Genomic DNA, 24546 nt, shown 5'->3' with positions numbered 1-24546 from the left:
GACAATTGCTGGTGCCTTCTGAGAGAGCAAGATGGTTATGTACACAGCGTTTTCTTATTAGAACGTTTCCTGTAACAAGTGTATGCAGCTTGATTTCTTTTAAGCTCTTGTCTGGTAAAACAGAGGGGGAAAAGGCTGGAGAAATGGTATTACCTTGTTAAATTGCTCAGAGCTTATTTACATAAAGAATAACTTGGTTCTTTTCTTAGTGGTTTGTGCAGTTTCTGGGGTTTTTTTTCTATTTTTTTTTCAAGCCATTTTTTTTGCATTTTGTACCTTTTTATTCTGGTGATGCTGAAAGACAAAGAAACAAACTCCTCTCCATAATTCACTCCAAAGAACATACCATCTCTTTCTATTTTCTTGTTAAAACCAAATTGTGTGCAATTTGTAGGAAATTGAAACCACATTTTTCACTTAACTTTTCAAAATCAAAATTTATGAGGAAAAAGGGGCAATAAAGCAGTTACAATCTGGTCATCTATAATTATCTCTGTGGTTGAAGTAGTTCCACATTTAAAGAAAGTGACACCAAAAGTTTATCAAGCTTGTGTCACCATCAAAAATTTCACTTCTCTTTTATTGTTTTAGACCACAAGAACTGCTGAAACCAGTATTATGCACTTGGAAATTAGCTTGGTGAAAAAAGGAATTGGGTGATCTTTAAAAACAAAGCTTTTTTTCCCCTGTTAAACACAGAACAATATTTATCTTCCTTACTCATTTGTTTTAGAATATCAGTGTTAAAATAAATCTAACAATTTGTGCTATTTAAGCTGATTTAGCAGAATTCATTGTGAAAAAGCTTGATTTTCCTCTAGATCTATTTCTATGTATGTGTTTCACATTATTCTTTTTCTTTTGCTGTTGCATTTCCCCTCCACTGCATTGCTTGCTCTCTGAGAACAATGGAAATGACAGTCCAGTGCCAGAAATCTCGACTGCTCCAGCTCTAGAATGTTAGTGGCACTTGCTTTAGTTTTCTCATTTTGCCTTTTTTGTCTCTGAATTAAAATCAAGCCAAATGATGGATGCCCATTACAATCAATTGTTTCAGACAAGCCACCAAAAGTATTGTAGGATTCATTTACATTTAATCAAATTACACTTTATTTGCAATTCAGGGAAATGAGAACTCTGCAGTAAATCAAATATTTCCTCTCCAAGGGCCCCATTCAGCAGAAAATATCCACAGTCTTCCAAGCTGGTGCTTCAACGTGTGTAGCAAATCTTCCAGTGGGAGGAGAGCTTGTGCCAACAAACCATCTATTCAACATATTTCGGGGTTGTGGACACCTAAGTATTTTTCTGTACAAATGCAAACCCCTGAACAATGAATTTTGGAGTGACTTCAAGCCTGTTGACAACAGACTTGGATCTCTCTTAATTCTCTTTCATAGACTAAGAAACAGTTGCAGGACTGATGGAGCCCTGGAAGGTTGCAACCACAGGTTGAAAAATGCTAATCCTTCCTTTGTAGTTCCTGTAGGAAATTAATGATAGTCACTAAATGTCATTCATATTTTGAATGAATTCTATTTGAAGGCAGTAATACACTGTTGAACAGCTACTAATTTGTACTTATTAGTGCCTTAAGGAGAAGTTAGAAAACTTCATTTGTTTTGGAATAGGAGGTAATCTTTGACTCACGTTTCCTTTTCTGTGCAGAGTCAACTGGTGACTCTTTTGCCCGTAACAGCACAGAGTAATGAATTTTGTATCTGGTCCCTTGTGATTGTTCAAATATTTACTAAGCTCAAACTTGAATGATAGCAAGATCTCGATAATTCCCTGTGTTGCTAATGACCACCTACCACACACTGAGGATGCAGAGTACTGGTGAGAAGTAGCTTGTCATCCAATTGCAGAAACCCTCTCACCCCCCTCCCCCCCCCTTTTTTTTTGTCTCAGGATTCTTGTGTGATTTTAACTTTCTTACTTACAGTCAGAATTTAATTATATTTAGAATCCTGAATGTTCATTTAGGTGTCTGCTGGGATTTTTAAGTAGGCATAGGTAACTACTTGTGGCTGTTTGTTTCCTAACTCTTAAATGGAAATATAATGCAGGAATACTATAAATTACAGGGAATATATGATGCCACGGAACATGCAAAGAGCTCTGATGCTAAGGCAAAAAACACTGCATGGGTAGCCAACAAGGAGGGTTACTTCACTCTTGCCATTGAAAATACATCTTTGCTGCTGGGGAAATACCCTGAAACTTATGGGCTCAACAACCATAATTTGATCGAAATACAGAGCTTTTAATGCCTATAAAAATTTTTGAACAAATCATGTATTGTGTTCTTTAGTCCAGTGGGATTGAAGAGCCCAGCCAATAATAAATAATGATTTGCATGCTTAGCAGTTAAATGTAATAAAAATCAACCCTGAGTATTTTTCCAAGAGAACTTGAAACTGGAATCTGCCATCTGATACTTAGACCAAACTTCGGTGGGTCAGTGTCCATCATACACAATTAGATGAAGTAAGAGGAATGCTGCCTGTAGAGTAATACAGTATTTCCCAGTATAGCAAGCTTTAAAGCAGAGTTGGGTTAGTCCCACTTTTCCCTTTCCAATAATTTAATTTCTGAATAGCTGAATGTTGAGGAAAAAAAAAAAAGAGTAACTTTTTCTAATTTTCAAGCCCATAGATGATATGTTTAGTTTCTGCTATAAGTGTCACAGTACATGTTTCATTTTATAGCTATTACAAACTACTGGAACAGTAGTTTTTGAAGGACACTTGTCTGTCCTGCTGCTGGTGGGGCCAGCTTGCAGAAGGAAAGGGGAAAAAGGGGAATGATGGGTCTGGGTTGTCTTGAGTAGGGGGAGAGAATCACGTGGTGGTTTTTTTGCCTGTTTTCTTTTTGTTGTGCAAAAAGTTTCTAAGGAAAAAGTGATATTCCATTTCCCTTTGCTATTTGGAGAAAGCATCTACCAGTTTGTAAGTCCTAGCTTTAAATATCCTTGCTGTGTCTTTCCCAGCTCTGGCTATGATGGGCTAGGGCTTATTTGCACCAGCAGCAGCCCACCTCTTGCTACAGGCCAGAGGGGCTCTCCCTTTTTTGAGCCTCTGTACATGCAATTTACAGTAGATTCAAAATGATGTGCTAGGAGATGCAGATAACACATTTTAAGCCACACAACGGTTTACACACACACATACATTCACAGAATGTTTTTATATGACTGCATTAAGATAAAATTGTTAGGTTTTTGTTAAGTAAAGATGAAAAAATGGCACAGTTTTTGAGCCAATCAATTATGCAAGGACATTAGTGTTTAATATGACACAGACCCTTGTCAGTGTCCATTTTTTACTCAGTGAGCTACAAATTAGATTTATTTTTGGATAATTACCTTTGCCACTGAATATGTATCTTCCGGTCAGTTAGGGAAGAGACTGCACAGGATGTAAAGATCAATGCCAACAAAGTGAATGAACTCCACTGGTGGGAATCTCCTTCCTTGAGAGATGTGTCAGGTGGGACCCATACCCCCCGGCTGTCCCCGGGCTCTGTATCTATAGATGCTGCCAGAGCAGCAACATACAAGGGCTGCTAGGCATCAGCACCAACTTTGCAGTGCAAAGCCAAAGCTGTTTTCTCTGAAGCCCAAGACACTGAATGTTTTTGCAAATTCTCCCCTGCATGAGCCGGTTCCTGCCAGCCCTTGTGCTGGCTCTGCACAGTACCCAAATGCATTACAGACCAAAAGAGGAGTAGCTCCTCCTACAAGTGTGCATTGGGGAAGTTGGTGGAGGAGGCTGTTCCTTCCAGTCTGTCCCTGTGCCCTCTTTAATGAGCTGAGGTGTCCTTACAGCAAGTGGTGAGATACCAAGATGATGGACTTGGCATGCATGGGGGTCATGGGGGAGAACGAAGCTTCACCCTTGAGTTACATATAGACAGCACAGGAGAGCAGCAAGCAGAGCTGCCCCAGGCCACTTGTGATGGAGCTGCCTTGGAGCGGGAGCATCAGTGCATTGCTCTGCGCAGACTAATTAACTCTGGCAGCCAGGTGCTTAATACTTTGCTCACTCAGGGCCTTAGTGAGTTTGTCTGTTTAAGCGCATTCTTGCATACTGCTGATGGACCCAGAAGTATATTTATATATATTGCTTACTGCCTGGAAAGCTACAAATCAGTTACTGATAAGTGTGCCGCTTCCAGCAAGATCAATGGTAAATTCCTCCTTTTAGACTGGCAATTTGCAAATTGCTAAATTAGATTTTAACATTTGAATACTCTCTTTTCATGTCACACTTGCAGCATCTTTGTTTTTATCACCTGATGATACTGTTTGTGTCGGTATTGAACTTTGAGGCATATTAATACAATACACACATATTTTGGTGGCAATTTTTTATAATGACAACAGTTCTCACAAAATCCACTAGAAACAAATTTGTATGGAATAATGTAATCCCCATCATAGTGGGGTTTCAGTTTTGTTTGTAATTGGATAGAGGGAACGTATTTGTTTTGTACAAGAGACAGCAGGCAGCACCTTGCTACTCTGAAGGTATTTCTGGGTAACTTCGGGGCTGGGATCTTAATTTTCCTATAGGCTTCCAGTCATACCTAGAAAATTAGAAAATAAACCAACAAAAATGCATTACTAGAAACCTGTGTGATCTTTTCTGGTTATCCATGGTACCTTTATATCTTCTGTCTTTAATCTGTTCTGCCTCTGTCTTGAATTAGGGAAATTATAGTATTTCTGATTTCAGAAAAATTAACCCAGTAACACTTAAAATATTTTTCTATGTCTTATTAAAAGGAAAATGGCAAATTTTAGTGAGCCCAGTTTGAGTGCAAAAAACTTTCAGCTGTGTCAGAATGTCATTAGTTTGCAGATGAGTGTGGATGAGTGCAGGGATGCAGTTACTGACTTGGAGTGCCACTGCCCAGTAGAGATGTTTTGCTCTGTCCCAAACTCAGCAGTGCCCACCGAAGGATCAAAGGCTGGTTTGCTCCCTCTGTAAATGAAGCATTGGAAGTTTTTCACAACAGGACACCGAGTTTCAGTCTGGTTCTTCATTTCCTTGCCTTTTACACTTTCTTTTGGACGTGTCAGCATTATAGGTGAATGGCTGCACCTGGGGTATTTTAATTTCCATACTGATCTTCACTGGCTTGCCAAGTATATCCTAGATGGTAAATTGTGATGATGGTGGGAGAGATGCAAGATGCAAAGGGAGTGATATAGGCAATTATTTTTACGTCCTCTACTCTTGTGCCTGTGAGGCTCCAGATTCCAGAGCAGTGATCTCTCTGTAGGCGTGTTTGGGGGCTACTTAACTCGGATTTGGGGGCAGAGCTGCAGTATTTGTTGATTTCTCAGTAATTGACTTGCAAGGTGATCTAGCGCTGACAATTTAGCAAAGGCCTGTTTGGCCCCAGAGCACTCATTTTGTCAGGAGCACAAGCCCTTGACGGTGCTTGCTCATCGCCTCCAGCACCTCCCCTCCTTCCTGAATCTCAGATCCCCTCTCAGCGCGGTGGTGGGAGGAGACCTGCCAGCAGAGCTGCTGTGCAAATGGGGCACTAATGGTTTGCGAATCTGAAGATGGTTAACTGATCTGTGCATTCAATTAAGATGGGTTTCTCAGTTAACAGGCACCCTGGGAAGAAATGAGTTACTTTCATTTCTGGGATTATGAGCACTTAATGAAGAAGGCATATCAGAATTCTGCCTGTGTTGCATGAGATAACCCTAAAATGCAGCACAAATTTTCAACTACTCTTCTAGCAGAAAAAAAACTTACCAGGTGAGAGGGAGAAATCGATGCCTGTACAGGCTCTCTTGCAGACAGGCTCAGGGGGCTTGAATGTAAAGCAGAGCTGCATGCAAAGGTGGATTTTACTTTATACTCTCCTTGAAGTTTATTGCTTTGCTTGTGGCTTGCCTATTTAAAAATACAATTAAAAATGTAATTGAGATTATGTTTACCATATTCTTTCTGTAAGATTTACAATCTGAGCAGAACATCGGAGAAAGACTAATGTATCCAACTAGAGGTGGAGGCTTGGTTATTCCGTGTGCATATGCAAAACATAAACTAAGCTCCAGCCAGGAAAGTTTCCCAGCAGTATCAGCCTGGAGTTGACAGAGCAGTTTTGCTTTATGCTGGTTAAGAATCTGCAACAAACCGAATTTACAATGACTTTATGCTGGGCCTAAAAGACTAATAAGCACGTTCAGAAGAAGAAAGGAAAACATAAATATTTCACACCAGTTTTTGCACTGACATTGCTGACAAATGGGAAGGATGTTTGCAGGGATGATGCTTTGGGACTTCCCTTTGTATTGCAACTTCCATAAGGAGTAGGTGGCATCACTATGTCTCATTAACTGTTATAACTAAGCTGAGCCAGCAGCTGACTGTGTCTTAGTGACCAGGCACCTGGAGAGGCACAGCCACCTTCTCCAAAAGTGCAGACTGCATCAGAGGCTGGAGTTTCTTGCCCTCATCTTATGTTTGTCGAGATTTAGAGACTGTATGTAATTGTAAGTGATCTATGATGATATATCAGGGAGAAGAGGAAAGGCAGGAAGGGCTGTTTTTACCTGCAGACCATGTTCATGGTATTTTTGACATGTAAGGGTGCTTATATGAGTAAGCTAGCAGGGCATAACACATTCAGCATAATAGCGTGGGGCTAAACCTGCTGCTGCCAGAGCAAATAGCCTGCGTTGGAGGAATCCCTGTACTACACGTGCTGTTCTTACTTGCAGCTATTCTTGAAGGGGCTGGGTTGGTGTTTTGGCAGTGGTGCAGAAGTGTCTGTAAATGAGGGAGCAGGTCTGCGGCTGTTTGGGATCCATGAAAAACAGGGCCCCTCTCCTGAGAAAGGCTGCTGGAAGAGGGGAGCAGACTGGGGAGCACTGGCAAAGATGGTTTGGTGGAAGGAGGTGGACAGGAAGCCCATTTAAAATTTTGAGTTTGGTTTTGAAAGACTGCTGCCAGTCAAAAAACCAAGGTGGGTTTGGTAAGTTCGGACACTGCACTGAGTACAAGATGTGGGAGCAGGTGAGGAGCTCGTGCAGATTCTGTTTGCGTGCACAGATACACACTAAGTGTGGGAAGTGGTGCTGGGAGGGGGCTGCAGCTGGTGTGACCCAGTGACCCTCCTTGGCTACAGATCAGCAGCTGAGCCTTTGCAGGGAGATGGGTATTAGTCCACTTAGTCTGAGGGGGAAAAATAAGTCAGGTTCCATGTTTACTTGGTGAGGTCTTTTCTTCCGTATAATCAGTGCAGTGAGGAAAACTTGGAAATTTTCTTTGCCCCTTCTGTCAGGAATAACTAAAGATATTTTCCTTCCAGAATTGTGTTGGTCAGGATCACTGCAGTCACTTCAGAGGGAGGGGAAAAATAAATTAGAGTTATTGTTATGAGCCTACTCTACCTTGGCCACTGGTGGATGGGTCATGTCATATTACTCCTTGCTTGTTTACTGACCTCCTCAGCAACTCACCTTGGTTAATTAATTAGTTTCAGTTAAATTACTTTCACATATGGATAATTTTCTTTTTACCACCACCCCATACCCCATTTGATCAAATTAAATCAAATCAAGCACGTAGTCAATCACCTTTCAACCAAAAAAAAAAAGAGAAAAGGAAAAGAAAAGCCATTGATATGCTTTCCTGTCGTTTACAAATTACCTAGAAAAGCAGCTGAAGAGGCATTTAGTTTTGTCCTGAGGTATGGCTAGTCAGTGCGTGTAATGCAAAAGCAATACTGCATCTTTAAACAGGCTTGAATAAGGTTTCTTTAACTATTGAGCCTAACTCGGAGATCTCCCCTGCTGTGAGCCGTAAGTTGCTTGTAGGCTTGTTCTAGAGAGTAATAAGTATTGTTGTTTAGCAATTGTGTTGTTGAAATTCAGCTCCACTATGTCTGACAGTATTTATCTAAAATACTTTCCCTGGTGCGTGCTCAAGTTCCAGTAAACCGTGTCTTATTGTGCGACCTTTTCATTTTCCAGTGAAAAGGGATCAGCTCGTCAGATAAAAGCTACAAGCTGGAGTACAGGAAAAATGCGTGCTCAGAAAATCCAAGCATGATTGAAAACAAGATGTGTTAAATCAATGCAGTTTATCGCCTGCCTATTCCTGGCAATTGCTGTTCTAAGCTCATTCTGAGCACACACTAGATGATAAAAGTATAGTGTCACAGTGCTCACTGGGGTGTGAGGGCAGGGAAACATGTTTATCAGACAGGCTGGTATGATTTTTTTTTTGACCCTTGATAACAGTTATTGTCAAAATTTTTGAGAACAAAAAAAAGAGAGAGAGAAAAGAAAAAGGCCCGAACAATTATAGAAGCAAGTGATATAACTGCTGCTAAAATCAGAGACTAATGAGACCTCTCAAATTATTATTATTTCTATTTAAATGTTACAAACTAGCAAAGAAAAAACCCAACCATTTTAATTTTAAACGATTTGCTGCATTATCAAGGATATAGCCAAAATGGCCCTTTGGCTTTCAAGTGAGTAGTCGTATCGCAATTCATGCAGACAAATCAAAGCTAATGATTAGAAATAAGGATGTTTGGAAACTATTGTTTTCTCAAGGGATTTAATTTTAAGATTAAAGACCTAAATTTAACCTCACTGGAGGTCAGTCTCTTCCAAGAACATCACACCTATAATGTTCATTACAGCTAGGCACAATTCATCTCACTTTTATGATTCAGCTCTACTTGCATTTCCCCGTGAATGTCATTTGCAGAGATTTTTGGATGTGGTAGCTGGTCTTTTTCCAGTTTTCTCTCCCGAAGATTCTTTTTTGCTCTGACCATAGTGCACTTACACATCGGAAGTCTAAACAGTATTGAGAAACATCCAAATTCCGGCTGAGACACTTTCTGATAGGAATGGCTTTGGCATTCAGAGAGGACATTGAATTTTTCATTTATGTATACACTAGGAATTCTATTTCTTTATTTATTAATCTGAAAATAATATGAGAAATAGTGGGGTTAAGGGGGAGGAGGGAATTATTCCAAAGAAAATATTTCTGCATAGCAATATGTTACCATAATGGTTTTCAATGCCATCTACCCTGAAAGAGTTTGTCAAGGGTGACAAAAAGAAACAACTTTCTATATGTTATACACAATTCTATCTCCGAAAATTTTAAAAATCTCTCTGCACCTACATTGTAGAATTTAAAGAGTCCATGCAAAAAAAAAAAAAGTCTTGAAAATATGCATGGTAAAAAATGAGAGAGAAGGTTACATGAGGTGACATTTAGCATTTCCACAGCCTGCACGGCACATCGCTGCATCCGTTTGAGCCAACGGTTTAAAAATAAATGCAGCGTCTTTATTTTTTAAATGTTTTTAGACTTAAATACAGGTTTTATAGCTAACCTCTGGCACCTATTACTTTAAGTCTTGGCTTGTGTGCATTTTTGTGCCTGTGCTTGTATGTGTACCCATGTGTTTATTTAAATGAAGGGGTAATACATTGAGAGCCACCCATTTTCAGTAAGTTCTTTGCTGCGTGCTCACGTGCATTACCAGAATGTGTCTGACAAATAGGAAAATATTCACATGTAAATGCCGTTCTTTCCCTTTTTATAATGACTGCCAAAGATGCATCAATTAACCTAGATGACTAGACGAAGTAAACCAACATGCATTAATTTCCTTCTGGCCCTCTGTATACATATCCCCAGTGAATTCGACCAGCCTGTTCTGAAAATTGGTATGTTTAAATTCCAGCGCCTGAAACTGGACTCTGTTTCAGACTCCCTTAAGGCCAAATCTTCCCCATTAGACAAGAGGTCAGCGCAGTCAGAGGCAGAAGAAACTGTGAAGCTCACAAATTGTTTGACTTTTTTTTTTTCAAGCCAGATTGCAGGTTGCTAAGAGTGAACATTCAGCGTTAATGCATTTTGAGAAACCAACACATGATTCTCGCTAGACAGAGCTAGTAATTTCATTCCTTAAATTTCATAAAAAAATTTGGGCTCAGGACATGCATTCCTTGCATCTTCAGCACCCCCACTGGCCGCAGAGACTGGGCTAGGTGGGAAGGGAATATCTCCTCTGGTTTTTAGTTGCTGGAGAAAAATTGCTATCAGGAAGAAAGTATCACGCTGTCTATCTTGTTTGTAATAACACTGATGAACACAGTGGAGCTGCCTCAAATGCTGGCCTATTGCATCTTTATTTCAAGTAAAGAGCAGTCACTGGGGAAACTCAAGAGATCTAGGTGTTAGAGTTATCATTTGACTCAGCTCTGCATTTTTCTTACTGCATGGCACGTGCGCGTGGTGTCTGTTTGGGCATTACAAGGCAGTAAAATATAGGAATTACTCTTCCTATTTCCAATTGACAAATTGACATCGTGTCACAGTTTGCTTTTTAAAATGGAAATTCAACTTGCAAGAGTATGTCTAAAAGAGGGAGTAGTGAGACCAGAAAAGCAAGGAAATTCTGAGTTAGCACTGGAAGGGCCTTTCTAGCTCAAACCTTTCTGTGCAGGCTCTCACTGTCCCTCCCGCTTCCATTTTCCATTGCTTGTGGGAATAAACACTCCAGGGAAAGTCAGTGGAAAGGAAACTTTATAAAAAGCAAGCCAGATTCACAACAACAACAACATCAACAGCATCAACAAATAGCTCAAATGCTTGCATGTTTTCATTTAACGATCTTCAATTAGCAAAGGAATAGTCTTTGCAGGGAGATCTGCAAAACAGACTTTTTTTTTTTCATTTGATGATGGGATTTTTGAAGTGGGTTTTGTTGCTGTCTCTGTAGAGCCGGCATAAAGAGGCCACTGTGCAGAAGAGTTGTTGGGTAGAGTTTGCTTTCAGCTTGCCATGTCAAGATGTTGCTTTATAATGTCATCCATTGTTAGTATTGCTGTACTGCAGGGCCTTAGCATGGCGTTTTGGCACTGGAGTTTGATATTACCATGATCTGTCCTGTCCCATCCCTGTCTCCCAGAGTCAAGTTTTTATTTGATTAGTCAGGGGCTTTTAGGGGAAAACACCCAGGGCTTGGAGACAGAAGCTACCGGCTGTTAGTGAAGGCAAATACCCCGCATCAGTTCCATGGCAGTATTTTGCCTCTATGAGATGTAGGAGCTCCTGCTCTCCATCTCCTCATAGAGTCTGTGCTCAGGAAAAGTGGGGAGTAAGAAGCCAAAACCTTTTTTGTGACTACTCAGTTGTTGCTGTTTGCACCCCATACTGCTATTTCTCAATAATTTGGAAACACAGACAGAAGTACAGATTGAAAAGGAAGAGAGCTGGTTCTAGAGGTGGACATCTGAATTGATGAAAGAAGCAGCCAAGAGTCCAGGAGAATAGAAGTCCTTAGCTCTATAAAGCCTCTGAAGATGCTAAGTTTGCAAGGCTCTTGTTGAAGAGTCTGCCTTCCTAGATGCCCTTGATTTTATTTAAAATATTCATTCTCCATGCCTTCAGATGTTCTGACCTGGTTTAATCTGGGCACAGGGAGACATGTTAAATGTGTTCCTGGCCTGGCTTTCATTGCTGTGACTGCTGCAGCATCTTTGCATGACTTTCTTCATACTCTTTTGTGGCTCTGAGGTATTGATATGGGTAACTGTGTGTGCCTTGGCCACAGAGTCAACTCCTTTTGGTGAAGTTTCTTTCATCAGACAGGGAAAAATTCAAAACAACTGCATTGTAGACCCCAATGCCCCATCTGTTTGACATTATGGTTCAGGATTTGTCACTGAATCAATTTATTAAAGAAAAAAAAAAAAAGGAATTGTAAAGGCACAAAGGTAGAGTCAGCAGAATCTTTTTCCATTCCACTGTTGTAGCCACAAACTCCTGGACATAATCTGAAGCCATCATAGCTCTGTGCTTCTGCAGATCATTCTTACTTCTTCACACTCTCCCCCACGATGCCCTTGCATTCCAAGAAAACCAGCGACTCTCTGGTGCACCACAGGAGCAAGCAGTGTGGGGCACTTAATCCCCCTGGGTGTTTCACTTAAAATGATCAAGACCAGATTTCCCACCTGGGATAGGGACGGTCAGACCTATGGAGCTGAGGCCAATTTGTAGCCTTCAGCCTTTTCTCATTTTTGTTATTTGAGCCCTTGGAGTCCCTTCCTTCTCCTTGCAGCCTTTTCCACTGGAAAAGCATTTGGGAAGTTCATAGGTCTCCGTGCTGCTTTCTCATTGGTTTAGGGTCAAACAGAATGAAAAAGAAACAAGGGCTGAAAAATAAAAGGAATAAATGAAACCATGAATGCATGGGAAACAAATTAACTGGATATGTTTTACGTTCTGAAATTTTTCCATAATGCTTCTATGTAGTGTGTGTTTATTTTTCTTTGAATAATAATGTTAAAATGTGTCTAATTCAATTACTCTCTGTATTCGCTGAATGAGTTTTCCTCGGTGAAGACTTCTGCTACACTACCCCAAGCTACGAATTCCATATGATATTTGAACAGGTCCTTTTAATTGCTGATATTAAGTGTCGATCATTCTGCTGTAAGTTGGCAGCATGGCCAGAGAAACAAATTCCTCTCTCAGATACATCAGACAGTCATTCAATTAACGACCAAAGCTTTATTGACACAGTAGGAATTCATTATGTGAAATATTAAAAAAAGCCCTCTGCTGACTAGTTAAAAAAAAAAAAAGAAATACTCTTAAAGATGGTGGATTATCTACATGTAGTTATTAAAATTACTTGGGCAGAATTTGAAATTATAGTTATGGTGGAAACATTTTTCTCAGAGGTATAAGCAGCATTTCTGTTGAAAAATAAGTCGGACTCTGAGAAGATGAATATAATGTATGAATCCTTATTTCCATAGACATTGTGCATTTTCTTGATTAAAAGCCTTAGATTTTATGAGTTATGGCTTTAGACTTGCTGCATAAAGAGCTTCATGGCTTATTCTGTTAGAGTCTAATTTGAAAGAAAGTTCTTCCTCAAGGGTTTAAGAAGTAATTCATAAAATGGTAAGAATAATAAATATTGTGCCTTAACTCATACACTAGGATAGATAGACAGATTTTGTACACCTGGGTGTAATTTTAGTTAATTCACACAAGAGACAGGCTGAAAGTTTATTGTTTGGAAGGAGAAAAATGGCTTAAATCTTGTATTTGCAAAAATGATTATATTAGCTTAAATGAAAATGCTACTCTATTAATGGCTTCAATAAGCTTTGCATTTGGAAAAGTATTTTAATAAAAAGTTACCTGAAGTTTACTGCAACTTAAAATATGTAAGTGAGGGAAAAGTACTTACTTTGATTTATATGTCTTTTGGAGGTGTAATTATTGGCTTTTTACTCACCTATGTACAACAATGTACTTTTGTAAATGGATTTCTGGCCACTTTACTCCTTTTTTTTCCACATAAAAAGTAAGCACTGTCAATCAAAGAATTTTAAGGTTTATTTCCTCTTTAGAAATGATTGATAGCCTTTTAGATTTACAAGTTGACAAGTTAAAGGGTTCTATTGGTATAATTATGTACTAAATTCACAGTCTTTCAATTTAAATGTCCTTTTAAAGCCGCAAGATTATCATACCTGTATTTTGAAAAGTGGGCCAGTCAGTTTGGGTTGGTATACAAATTGCTTCCATTAGCCTTGGGACCTATTTGAATTTAATACAGTTTTTTAAAGTTAGTAGTACTTTCAATAGTACTTTTAAAATTTAGGGTAATGGGAATGCATTTTAAGTACAGTATGTGTTAGCTTGTTTTTAATGTATGGATGTCAAGTACACAAATAGAGAGTTTGTGTTCCTTATTGATTCTTTTTTTCCAATCACTGAGAGGGAAAAAATGCTCTTTGAATTAGAGCACTGGGAAATGCGTTACTGTGAATGGACTTCACAGGCAGAGACCAGGCTCACTCATCAGCAGCAGAAGCAAAACCTTCCATGAAGCTGGTATCTAACCTCCTACATCAGCTGCCACAAAGGCTGGCCTGAGTACTGGCTCTTCTGCAGTGCTTGGAGATGAGAATGTCATCTTTTCTTTGCATTTTTACCAACTACTGAACCAGGAACTGGTGCGACCTTAATGCTGAAAGTGGGGCTAAATATTTAAATATACATCTCACTCTGTGAGATATGACTAATTACATTTGATTTGGATTATAAATGAACTCAGGAAAGAAGGGCTGATATCGTCCCATCTGTGGTTAGGTGTTCAGGCAACCACAGATTTATATTTTTTAATTTTGTTTTTCATTTTATCTAAGATTGAAAGGGTTGTACAGTTATAGACTAATGAGTGATATTTGACAACTACAGTTTAGGACCCAATCCTATAAATTGCTGTGTGCAGCCTCTCCCCACTGCTAAAGTAAAGCTGAAGCTATTTGAGGCAGAAAGTTTTCAGTATCTCTCAGAGGATGCTTGATGCTTTGTGAGATTGGACCATAAAATTAACATTTTTTTTTGGTCATTTAGTTCAGAAAATACTCACAGGAAATACTCTGTGGATTTCAAATGTGTTGAATGTGTGGGAAGATATGAGAAAATGACTGCTATCTCTGGGGGGTTTTCAGAACTGGCCTCCATTTATAATATTGCAGAATTTAGTAACTACTTTCCCAAAGGATGTAAAGGGAAAATGGCCATAAACTAGACTGAATTAGAGAAGAAACACATTTGACAGAACCACGCAAAAATCTTCTAACATATTTGCAAAAGAAATGTAAATTAGAACTGTAGAGTTTTTAATCTTCTCAGGGAACAGCTATTTTTGATAATAAACATAAATAGCAGTAAATTAATTTGGTGTAAAATTTGATGGTCTAAACTAAGCCAGTCCATGATAAGAGGCTGTGTAAGGATACTCAAAGGTAATGAAACAAACAATGTTTACAAACATGGGACTGTGATATTTTCTGCAAAACTACACAACAGAGTGGACAGCAAGTGGCCAGGGAGTGAAAAGAAACACACTGGAAAAAGGGACCAACCACCCAAAAACCAGAAAAAGGTACAAGCAGGAGAAAAGCCTTATTCTCACCCCTTTGATACAATGACCTGAATATAAATAAAAGATCAAATTCAGATATTCCTGATAAAGGGAAATACATGAAAAAACCCTGAGGAGACTAGAGGGATACTGTGATCTTTGGGGAAATAAAACACTTCTGACAGTAGCCCAGAAAGTAGAATCCTGAAAGATTTCTAGTCTGGTGTTACCATAATACTGTAATAGTAATTTCAGGGTACGCTTGGGAGATTCCTTTCTGATATTAGAGTAATATTGAGATTCTGCTGGACTGCGTGCCCCTCCAGCCAGTCCCCATCAGCCACACACTTCTCTCTCACTACCATTGAGTAGATCTGGATTCCCCTACATCTCTTTCCATCCCTGTTCATTTGCAGCAGCATCACTGGGGCTGCTTAAGGAGTTGGGTTGTCCTGAAGGTCCAGAAGGATACAGAAATCTGGCCCTTGGTTGTCAGTAGGACCATCTACTCTAGAAATGTGGTTTGAAAATAATAATTTAAATGGCCCAGTTTCTTTTAAAAATAGATTGTTTTGTGGGATTGGTTATAGAACACCAGTTAATTAAAAACAACACAAGAAGGATATTGAGATGCTAAAAGGCTGGTGAAGGGTTTGGAAGATGAATCACACGAGGAGTAGCTGAGGGAGGTGGGATTGTTTAGTCTAGAGAAAATGAGACTGGAGGGAGACCTCATTGCTCCCTACAACTACAGTGTAGTGCGGTGGGGGTTGGTCTCTTCTCTCAGGTAGCTAGTGATAGGTCAAAGGGAAATGGTCTTAAATTGTGTCAGGTGAAATTTAGGGTGGATCTTTAGGAAAAAATTCATTACTGAAAGGATTGTTAGATGTTCGAATGCCCAGGGGGGTGATTGAGCCACCATCCCTAGAGGACTTTAAAAGAAGAGTAAATACTGTACTTGGTGACATGGTTGGACCTAGTAGGGCTGGAAGGTCTTTTCCAACTGTAACCATTCTATGATTAGATACTGCTGTCATGATAACAGTGTGGTCTGGCTAACAGTCTTTAATGTTAGGATACTCTTAGGAGTATGAAAAATGTTCTCTTCACTCAAGGTGGTAATATAGACAACTTGTGCCATGCTGATGAGACTGATGAAGGAGCTGTATAACTTGCTGTGGCATCACTGAGTCACATAAAGCACTTATAAAAGTGAGACTGGGAAATACAGTTTGATGCTAAATCTCTTTGCATGCATCAGATGGTATCATTCTAGCCACGTAATAAAGTTCATAATAAAACCACCATAAAGTAAGGAGTAAGACATATTCATAAGGTGGAGATTGTGCAGGAAATATGTTTCTTTTTTAATAAGCTAAAGCAAAATAATACAAATTTTTAAGTTAACCAAAGTGGGAAAGGGTGTGTATGTGTGAATAATTCCTGCCCAACAAAACAAAGTCTAAAAATATAAAAAACAATCTTGATTTTATTTTTCTTTTTATTTAACTCCAAAAAATAGCAAAAAAAAAAAAATTGCTGTGGAAAATTTCAGCATTTCTATTGGCATTAGAAAGTCAAGATGCACTGTTGTTTAGAGATGCTTGAGAATGCTTGACTGTTGTTCCAGTTCACCAAAGCACTTAGGAAATTTTAAGCACATGTTGAAGTCTCACTAACATCTGAGTTTTAAAGTGATCATATGACTGGAAATATAGCTGGAAGGTCATTCAATGCAGTCCCCTGTAATTATAGGCAATCATATAAAAAACATAATATGCTCAAATTTGCTTTGCTGAAAGCAAATGGGTTTAAGTATGTGCTTACAGATAAGCATGTGCTTAAAGGCTTGGCACAATCAGAGCTTCGATTAATGCAGGCAGACCAGCATTTTCATGAAGATTAAAGTGTTCCACTTCTACCATTTCTCTCTTTACTGGACAGGGATTGGAAAAAGAGGAACTAAAAACATAGAATTTTTTTATTATTTTTAAATTTATTAAGTCTTCTGGATCAGTTTAGTACTGATCGGAGCCTGAGCTGGGCTGCTGAAGTCAATATTGATGAGTAAAAATGATGCCAGGACGAACGCCTGTAGTTCACAACAAAAGTGTAGGTGATCATTGCACACAGAGCACGTTACATGTATGATAGAGTCCGGAACAAGACTCCCTAATAGTTATTTCTTTTGTCTTCCAATCACAAAGGATCTACCTTTTAATATGAAAGCAGGTAAAAAAAGAACAGAAAAAGTGTGGTGCACAGTATTTATTGCATTAATTTCATCATGGCTTTCAGAGGGAATAATCTCTTCCTATCTGAAAGGTGTGTGTAAGATCTCCTAACTTCACAAGAACCTTGTTTTAGGAACTCAAGGGAGAAGGTTTGCATTGCTGTTGAACCAAAGCCTCAGAGCCACCCTCAGTGTTTGAACCAAGACTTCATAGCCAGGTCTGATGTCAGTAAAAGGGGATTTTGCTGTGATTCTTCTTAGGTCTTGCAATGCATTGCCAATTGTCACAGTGCAGTGGAGCCTGCTTGCTATGCGTTTGTCACATCACGATGTTGTTTGTTGTTGTTTCAGCTCTGAATGAACCCACCATTGACTATGGTTTCCAAAGGTTACAGAAGGTTATTCCCCGGCACCCTGGTGACCCCGAACGCTTGCCAAAGGTCAGCCAAAGTTTATTGTTTTATTAAATATGGCAAAGCTGGTTACTGCTTGTTTTTGTCTGAAAGTTCAAGGCTCTGTAAATGTAAAGGTCCTGGTTTGGTACCCAACCCAGATAAGCTGAAATAGAGACATGACCAACGGAGCTCAATCAGCAACTTTCATTGTAGGCTTATGAGACTTCTGTGACTTTGAGTCACAGGTAACTCAAAGAGCTCCTGCCTTTCTTAAAAACAAGTCTTGCTTTGTGTTCTGAAATACTTAACAAAGGACGCCTTTTTGATTGGTATTTTGAAACCTGAGCAGCTTACTCATAAAAAAATGATACTTCTTGGTTTTGGTACTTGCCATTATAATTTTGAGAACTTTGATAAATCAAGTTATTTGGATATTCATGGGACGTGTGTCCACTGCTACTCAACCATGTATTGATTTAAGATTATGATTGTTATCTAGTGCTTTATTTCATGATTGCTGAAATAATTAGAGCAAAACATAGTGAAGTGATTTGATATTGGTTCCCATCAAAATTAGTGGGGTTTTTTTTGTTGACTTCTGTCAAGTAAAAGCTGAGGAAGAAACAGAATAGTTCACATGTACTTCTAGTAATTTTGTCTTCTACTATAAAATGCTGTCTGGGTATGCACTCATATCTGTTCTCCGCTACCTTGTCATTCTGTACTTTCTCTGGCAAGATTTTGCAGTGAGTTTTGTGATATACTGAAGAAAGACATGGAGTTTTTGAAAAAGGTGTTGCTCTTCACCACAGAAACACTGAGCAATACTATGTATGGGCTGGAGTCACTGTATGTGACTAGCTGCCAGCATGTGTTATATCTGCTCTAACATCATGGCTGTTAGTGAGTTGAACAGTCAAGTTGGCTAGGTGAGCATCAAATCACTGCCATTGACTTATGGAAAGGAAGACATGAATTTGCAGAACTGAGACAAAGAACAAATTGGGCTTTGATGCCTCAGGCCAGTTCCCTCAAATAATGCATGTCCTGTATAGCCTTTGTGACCTCTCTTCTGTAGTTTCCTGAGCTAGAAGTAGGCTTTCATCACTTTGATTAGCTAAATTTCTAAAGGGTTTCAAAGGTGAGAAGAATTCATGAACACTGTAACTTATTTTATTTCATGACAGAATGAGATTCAGTATGTGGTTTCCTTACAGGCTTGTTAAGTCTTTTATCTTTGCTTAGGAAGGCTGTAGACTGTGGTCAGTGATGTGTGTCCTTCCCTCTTACCACCAGAGAAACATGCTATCCTGGAGAGTTACATTTTACATTGGCTCTGTTCAGCCTCTCCAAGCTGCCCCTTTCTCTGACTTGCAGACAGATTTGCAGCAGGACACAGCTTTCATAGGTTGTCAAGTTTCTCTCCAAAGGTGCAACCCTTTCCAAAGAAAAGCACCAGCCTTCTGCTTTTGCAGAAGGGCTTTTACATCTGTATGATGCTTCTGCTGCCAAGCATGCATGTGGAGAGAAATCGTTTCTTAGAAAATAAGAAACCAGCACCAGGCATTTGCAAAGCCAAAAGAAATGCTTCAAAATTTCCCCGCACCCAATGTTCCAGCTGATTTGATGATGGCCATTGCTTTCCTCTAAATGAGGAAATTCAAGTAAAAAAAAGCCAAGCAATTCCAAATTGGGTTATGCAGCTGGGAGCTGTAGTGCATTGCCAACTTCCACAGGCATTGGGCTCCATTTCTGACACCCATAGCAGTGAGGGGGTCCCCAGCAATGCTCTTTTGTGCTGGTATGGAAATGCAGCCATCAGGCTAAGCACCCTCCTCTTCCCCATTCTGACTGAGACTGATGACCACATATTCCTACAATCTAGTGTCATGGGATAGAAAAACAGGTAGAAGGTGGCTCCATCTAGCTCCATATCCTGACTCCAAGAGTTAGCAGGTATTATGGATAGGGTATAAGAATGAGGGTTAGTATGGAGTCATATGTCTCCTCAAACTTTCTTGGCTTAATCTGTTTTTTCTAGGTATTTTTAATGCTAGTTTTCTTGAATCAAGTGAAATTGTGGTTATATGTGCAGAGGTGTGATGTCATGGCCTTAAAAAAAAAGAAGTTACTGCTTTAGGACTGAACAAACTCAGTGAAGAAACTAGTATCACTGTGCTATGCAGGTTTTGAGAGAAACAGGACGAAGAGGACCTTTTCTTTTTGTCTTTGGGTAATTCTGTGCAAGCTTGAAGGTTGGACCTCAAGTTCAAGACTCATTAATATGCCACACACAGAGGCTGAATGCAGCAGGGGTTGGCACATGTCGACTTCTGTATTTGAGGCACTGATGGTTCAATTCCCAGCATCACTTGCTGGCTCCAGGATCATAATGAAGGACGCAGCGAGTCTCTGTGCTGGGTGAGCACTGCACAGCGCTCTTCCCCATGTCATTAAACCAGGAAGGGCTTTGGCAATATTCCACGATAGACAATTCTCAGTGGCTACTTAGAAGAGAGTTGGAAGCCATATGGCTTCCACAGTGGAACCACAGGCAGAGAGGGCAAATGTAAGAGAGACAGAGCGCGAGACAGCAGAGAGGAGAGTGGTGCTCAAAGCTTTCAGTACCATTTCCTCCATTTCCCCCATTGCCTTGCTGGTGCATCATCACTTTCTGTTCATTAAAAAGCGTGTACTCATGCATTAAATAAATAAACCAAAACACATTTCTGTAATTACTGCTAGGGTTTGTGGCCATTGTTGCACTCAAATGTTACCGATGAATTAAGGACCTTTCATGAAACAGAAATGGTTATGGTGTTTGTGTCCATAAGGACATCCAGTCCTTCCCGTGGACCAACAAGGGCATTCTGCTGTGTGATTTATGCCTGCAGACAAGGAGAATTGTTGAGGCCATCAAGTGGGTCTTAGCACATGCTCTACCCTCGAGAGCTGAGGAGTTAACAGCTATACCTGTGTCAACAGGCATTTCTAAAACCATCGAGACTATTTGAGAAGCTTGATCTCCACTAGTTTAGAACCATTTTTTTTTCAGAAGTGCTCAGTGTTCATGCTTGGGATGACTTTTATTAAATGTTCGAGTTATCTGCTGGAAGTAGGCAAAGAAAAAAAGCCAGATTTTGAAGGTTTTTTTCTGTCTCCTAGTGCTCTAGTAGCCAATTTCCTATGGAGAATGTCCTCCTGTTCTGGTTTTGGCTGAGATAGAGTTAATTTTCTTTTTAGTAGCTGGTGTAGTGCTGAGTTTGGATTTAGTATCAGAACAATGTTGATAATGCATTGATAGTTTTAGTTGTTGCTAGGTAGTTGCAGTGTTTACACTATGTCAAGGACTTTTCAGCTTCTTACACCCTGCAATGGTGCTCAAGAAGCTGGGAGAACCCAGCAAGGACAGCTGACCCAGACTGGACAAAGAGATATGCCATACTATAAAATGTCCTGCTTTGTATTAAGCTGGGGAAGTGAGCCAGGTGGTGGGATTGCTGCTCAGAGACAGACTGGCTGTTGAGGGGAGTGGTTCCCACTGGTGGTGTTCAATTGCATTTGTGCATCACTTGTTTTATATTATTATTACTATTACCTTATTTGTTGTCATATTAAACTAACTTTATGTCAACCCACAAGGATTTTTCCTTTCTCCTCCCCATCTCACTGGGGTAGAGGTGAGTGAGCAGCTGCGTGGTGCTCAGTTAAACCAGGACACCTCCCATAGTGAGGAGGACAGGAGCACCTGGGAACTTGGGTCTTTGTACTGCGAGACTGACAGTTGATGTGGAGATGTATTCACAGTAGAAATGTAATATATAGTCTCTGTAGGAAAAGGAGTGGGAGCTGACGCTGGGAGCTGGACCATAGAGCCAGCTATGGGCCAGAGTCCTGTTCCTTCTTGTACAGAGCAGGTCAGGAAAAGCAGTCAGTGTAGGGTTGTCACTAGCAGATGTGCATGTGTGTACACACACACACAAACACATGCACCAAGAGGAGAGACAGCCAGTACAGAGGTGGTGGGATTAGCACCCATAGCTTGGAGTGAGATCAAGTACCAGGAGTGTGCTGGGCAGTATAGTCTTTCCTTTTTAATACAGACAGGAGGCAGATCAGAGGAAACAAGAGATCTCTGGGGAGAAGTGAAAAGAAACACCATGATGCTAATGTTAAGGAATTGTGCCTTTGTCCTGTAGGAACAGTTTGTAGAAAGCCTGCCTGTGGACCTGGGGAATAAACTGCAAATGTGCACACGGTTTCCCTGCCTCACGTGTTTGCGTATGTGCACGCAAATGCACACGTGTTGTTGGTTCTTGTATACGTAACTGCAGTCGAAATCACTAAAGAGTTCAGATCACAACAACATGTTGAGTCTATTGAGGTTCATTTATGTAACTACCCTACAATCCTTAAAATAAATCCCTGGCAGATATGTTTGCGATTTGCCATTCTGCAATTTTGTTAAAACTCCACAGCTAGAGCTGTAAAACAGTTTCAACTGTAAACTAGATTTGAAACACATCCATACTAAATGATTTAATAACAATGATTCCTCTTTATATGCAGCTTCCTAGAATTTATTTGCCATTTTCACCACTCTTACAACTCATCACTTGTATTTAAATTAAGAGCAAGATTGTTCCTTCTGTGTTTGAGAAGCAAGTCATCACACGGACCCCCTTCATGATATGACGTCCTTTTCCTGCCAGTCTGTTGCTCAAATGCTCTCTCTAGGAGATCCCTTATCCCTCCTGAAAGGGACCTTTACCTCTGGTTTCTCTTTGTGTAGATGAAAGTAAAGCATCGCTCTCTAGCACATGGGGTTTGCCCTGCTGAGTGGAGAGCACAGGGAACCAGGGTGTACCTTCCCTTCAGCTCCTTTTCTCTGGTCTGTCATTAGACACCCCCACAAGACATATCCCACCTTCTCATTTAGGGCACTAGTAGAAGACAGGTGATTATTAGGACCCAATGGCTGGCAAAAGCAGTTGTGTTTTCCCCTGTGAAATCCCACTGATATACCTTTTATCACTGGGATGCGGATATTGTTATTATTGCAAATGGGTGCTTGGCCAAGGCTTGCTACCAGAGGTTAAAACAGCAATGAAGACATGGCAGTTCAGGTTTGTTGCTTCATATAGACCCAATGGAAATTCCAGAACAGATCCCCATCTGCTAACTCAAGATACTGTATTTTAACCTAATTCAGTCATTTTCAGCTAAGAAAACTTATATTTTGGGTTTTATTTCCACCCAGGGTCACAAGAGGGCTGTTAGAAAACTTTTATACTAAGTATGGACAGGAAGAGGGAGTGTGTGAAGAGATGTTGGACTTCATCTGTATAGCAAGGGAGGCTTGAGGTGTGCTTGACAGTTTCTATGCTGTTCTGTAAAGTGACACCAAAGCGAAGGGTGGTATTGAACCCTTAACAGTTGGGGTTTTTTTATTTTTCTAACATTTTTGGCATTTAGTTGGTTGAAAGGCTTGTTTGAGAATTTTGGGTTTGGCTTTCAATATTCTGTGGAAAAATACTCAGGTAGATACTTTCAAAGCTATTGAGAAGATGACAACTAAAATTCCACAAGCTACTGTGAAAGTAAGACCCTTAAGGGGAGGTGCATGTCAGAGGCTTTTCTGGGAGTATGTGGAGTCTGAAGTGAGAGTGAACTGAGAGACGGAGCCACCTTGCTGGGTGAAGGGCAGGGCCACATACAAGTGTCTGGCGAGTAGCCCTTTCCTTTCTGAAGGTTAGCAGTGTGCATACACATTTCAGTGAGTTTTCTTTATAAGTGGGTCAGCATTTATTCAGCAAATGATTAGAGCAGATGGTGTAATTTAGAATCTATGACAAAACTTTTAATAGATCAGGGCTAACACGATGACAAGGAGCTCTGTGCCGTTCTCCGCTCCTGATTTCTGCTTTGCCTTGGGGTAAAAATCATGCCTGGGATTGAATTTTCTAGTCTGCACATTCCATCTGAGCAACCTGAACCACTTGTTTGAGCATCCTGTAAAAGGGGTCCCCAGATTTCCCTATTCCTGTATCCCTATTGTTGTTGTTTTTAAATACAACAATTAACCGAGGGTGGCAGGAAGATACCAAACAGGTAAACATGGTCCCTCCAAGGAGCAGAGCTTCTGAAGGAAAAAGCCACAGTTTGAAGAAAGTAACAAAGGCTGCATTTGTGTATTTTGCTCCGTGGAGCTGAAAATATCTAGTAAATTGATCCCGTGGGAGTAATAAATACACATTACTTTATCTTGTACTTCATGTCCTATACCCCTGAGCCTTGATAGAACAACACCACTTAATAGACTTAAAAAAAGAGTAATTACAGTCATTGGTTGTGTGATATTTCAGCCCTTCCAGCCCTGCCTGACCTTCTAATTTAGCTCACCGTGTCTAACTAATGCATTTATATTCATCTTTTATGAAGCATGTGTAGTACAAAATTGACTTTGCAGCCTTTAGCAAGCTGTCTTACCAGGTTTAGGATCTGGTTAGTACAGCGTACTGTATAGCATATGTACATTTACAGCAGAATCTTGCACACATATGGTTCTGATCAACTATTACTTTTTATCCTTTTGGAAATGAAATAAAAAATATTTATTCCATTTCATCCTCCCCTCCCACTTTTAAAGCTTTTATTCATTGCGGCATTATTTACAGCTAAACATGCAGGCAGAAAGATGCAAGCATTTTTAAAATGATTACCACTAATGTTTCTACTTGTCAGAAGTGCTTAAATTTTCCTGCACTTTGTCTAAAAACTTAGCACTTTTACCTTTTAAGAATTACAAATGTATAAGATCTTACCAAGCTGATTTACAAACACAGCTGACAGTTTATGATGAATGATGTTGCAAAATGTACAATATGTTTCTCTGTCATTTCTATGCATGTATATATTAAGAAGAAGATTAAGAAGAGAGAGAACCCTCCTCTG

The 24546-nt window shown here is 39.9% G+C and overlaps 1 protein-coding gene across 10 annotated transcripts in view; it reads left to right on the top strand.

Annotated features, from left to right (window-relative positions):
- EBF1 (EBF transcription factor 1) overlaps positions 1 to 24546 on the top strand; it is a gene marked incomplete at both ends in the record, with an annotated part of 277955 nt that overhangs the window by 229255 nt on the left and 24154 nt on the right. For all 10 annotated transcript variants that reach the window (XM_084268482.1, XM_084268481.1, XM_084268480.1 and 7 more), the window contains one exon: positions 17549 to 17637. In XM_084268482.1, coding sequence (XP_084124608.1) covers positions 17549 to 17637 — 89 coding nt within the window. The remainder of the gene's footprint in view (positions 1 to 17548; positions 17638 to 24546) is intronic.

The sequence above is a fragment of the Gallinula chloropus genome (genome assembly GCF_964237585.1).
Source record: "Gallinula chloropus genome assembly, chromosome: 10".
Taxonomy (NCBI): domain Eukaryota; kingdom Metazoa; phylum Chordata; class Aves; order Gruiformes; family Rallidae; genus Gallinula; species Gallinula chloropus.
Note: the sequence above shows the minus strand (reverse complement) of the source record. Positions and strands in the feature narration are given on the sequence as shown.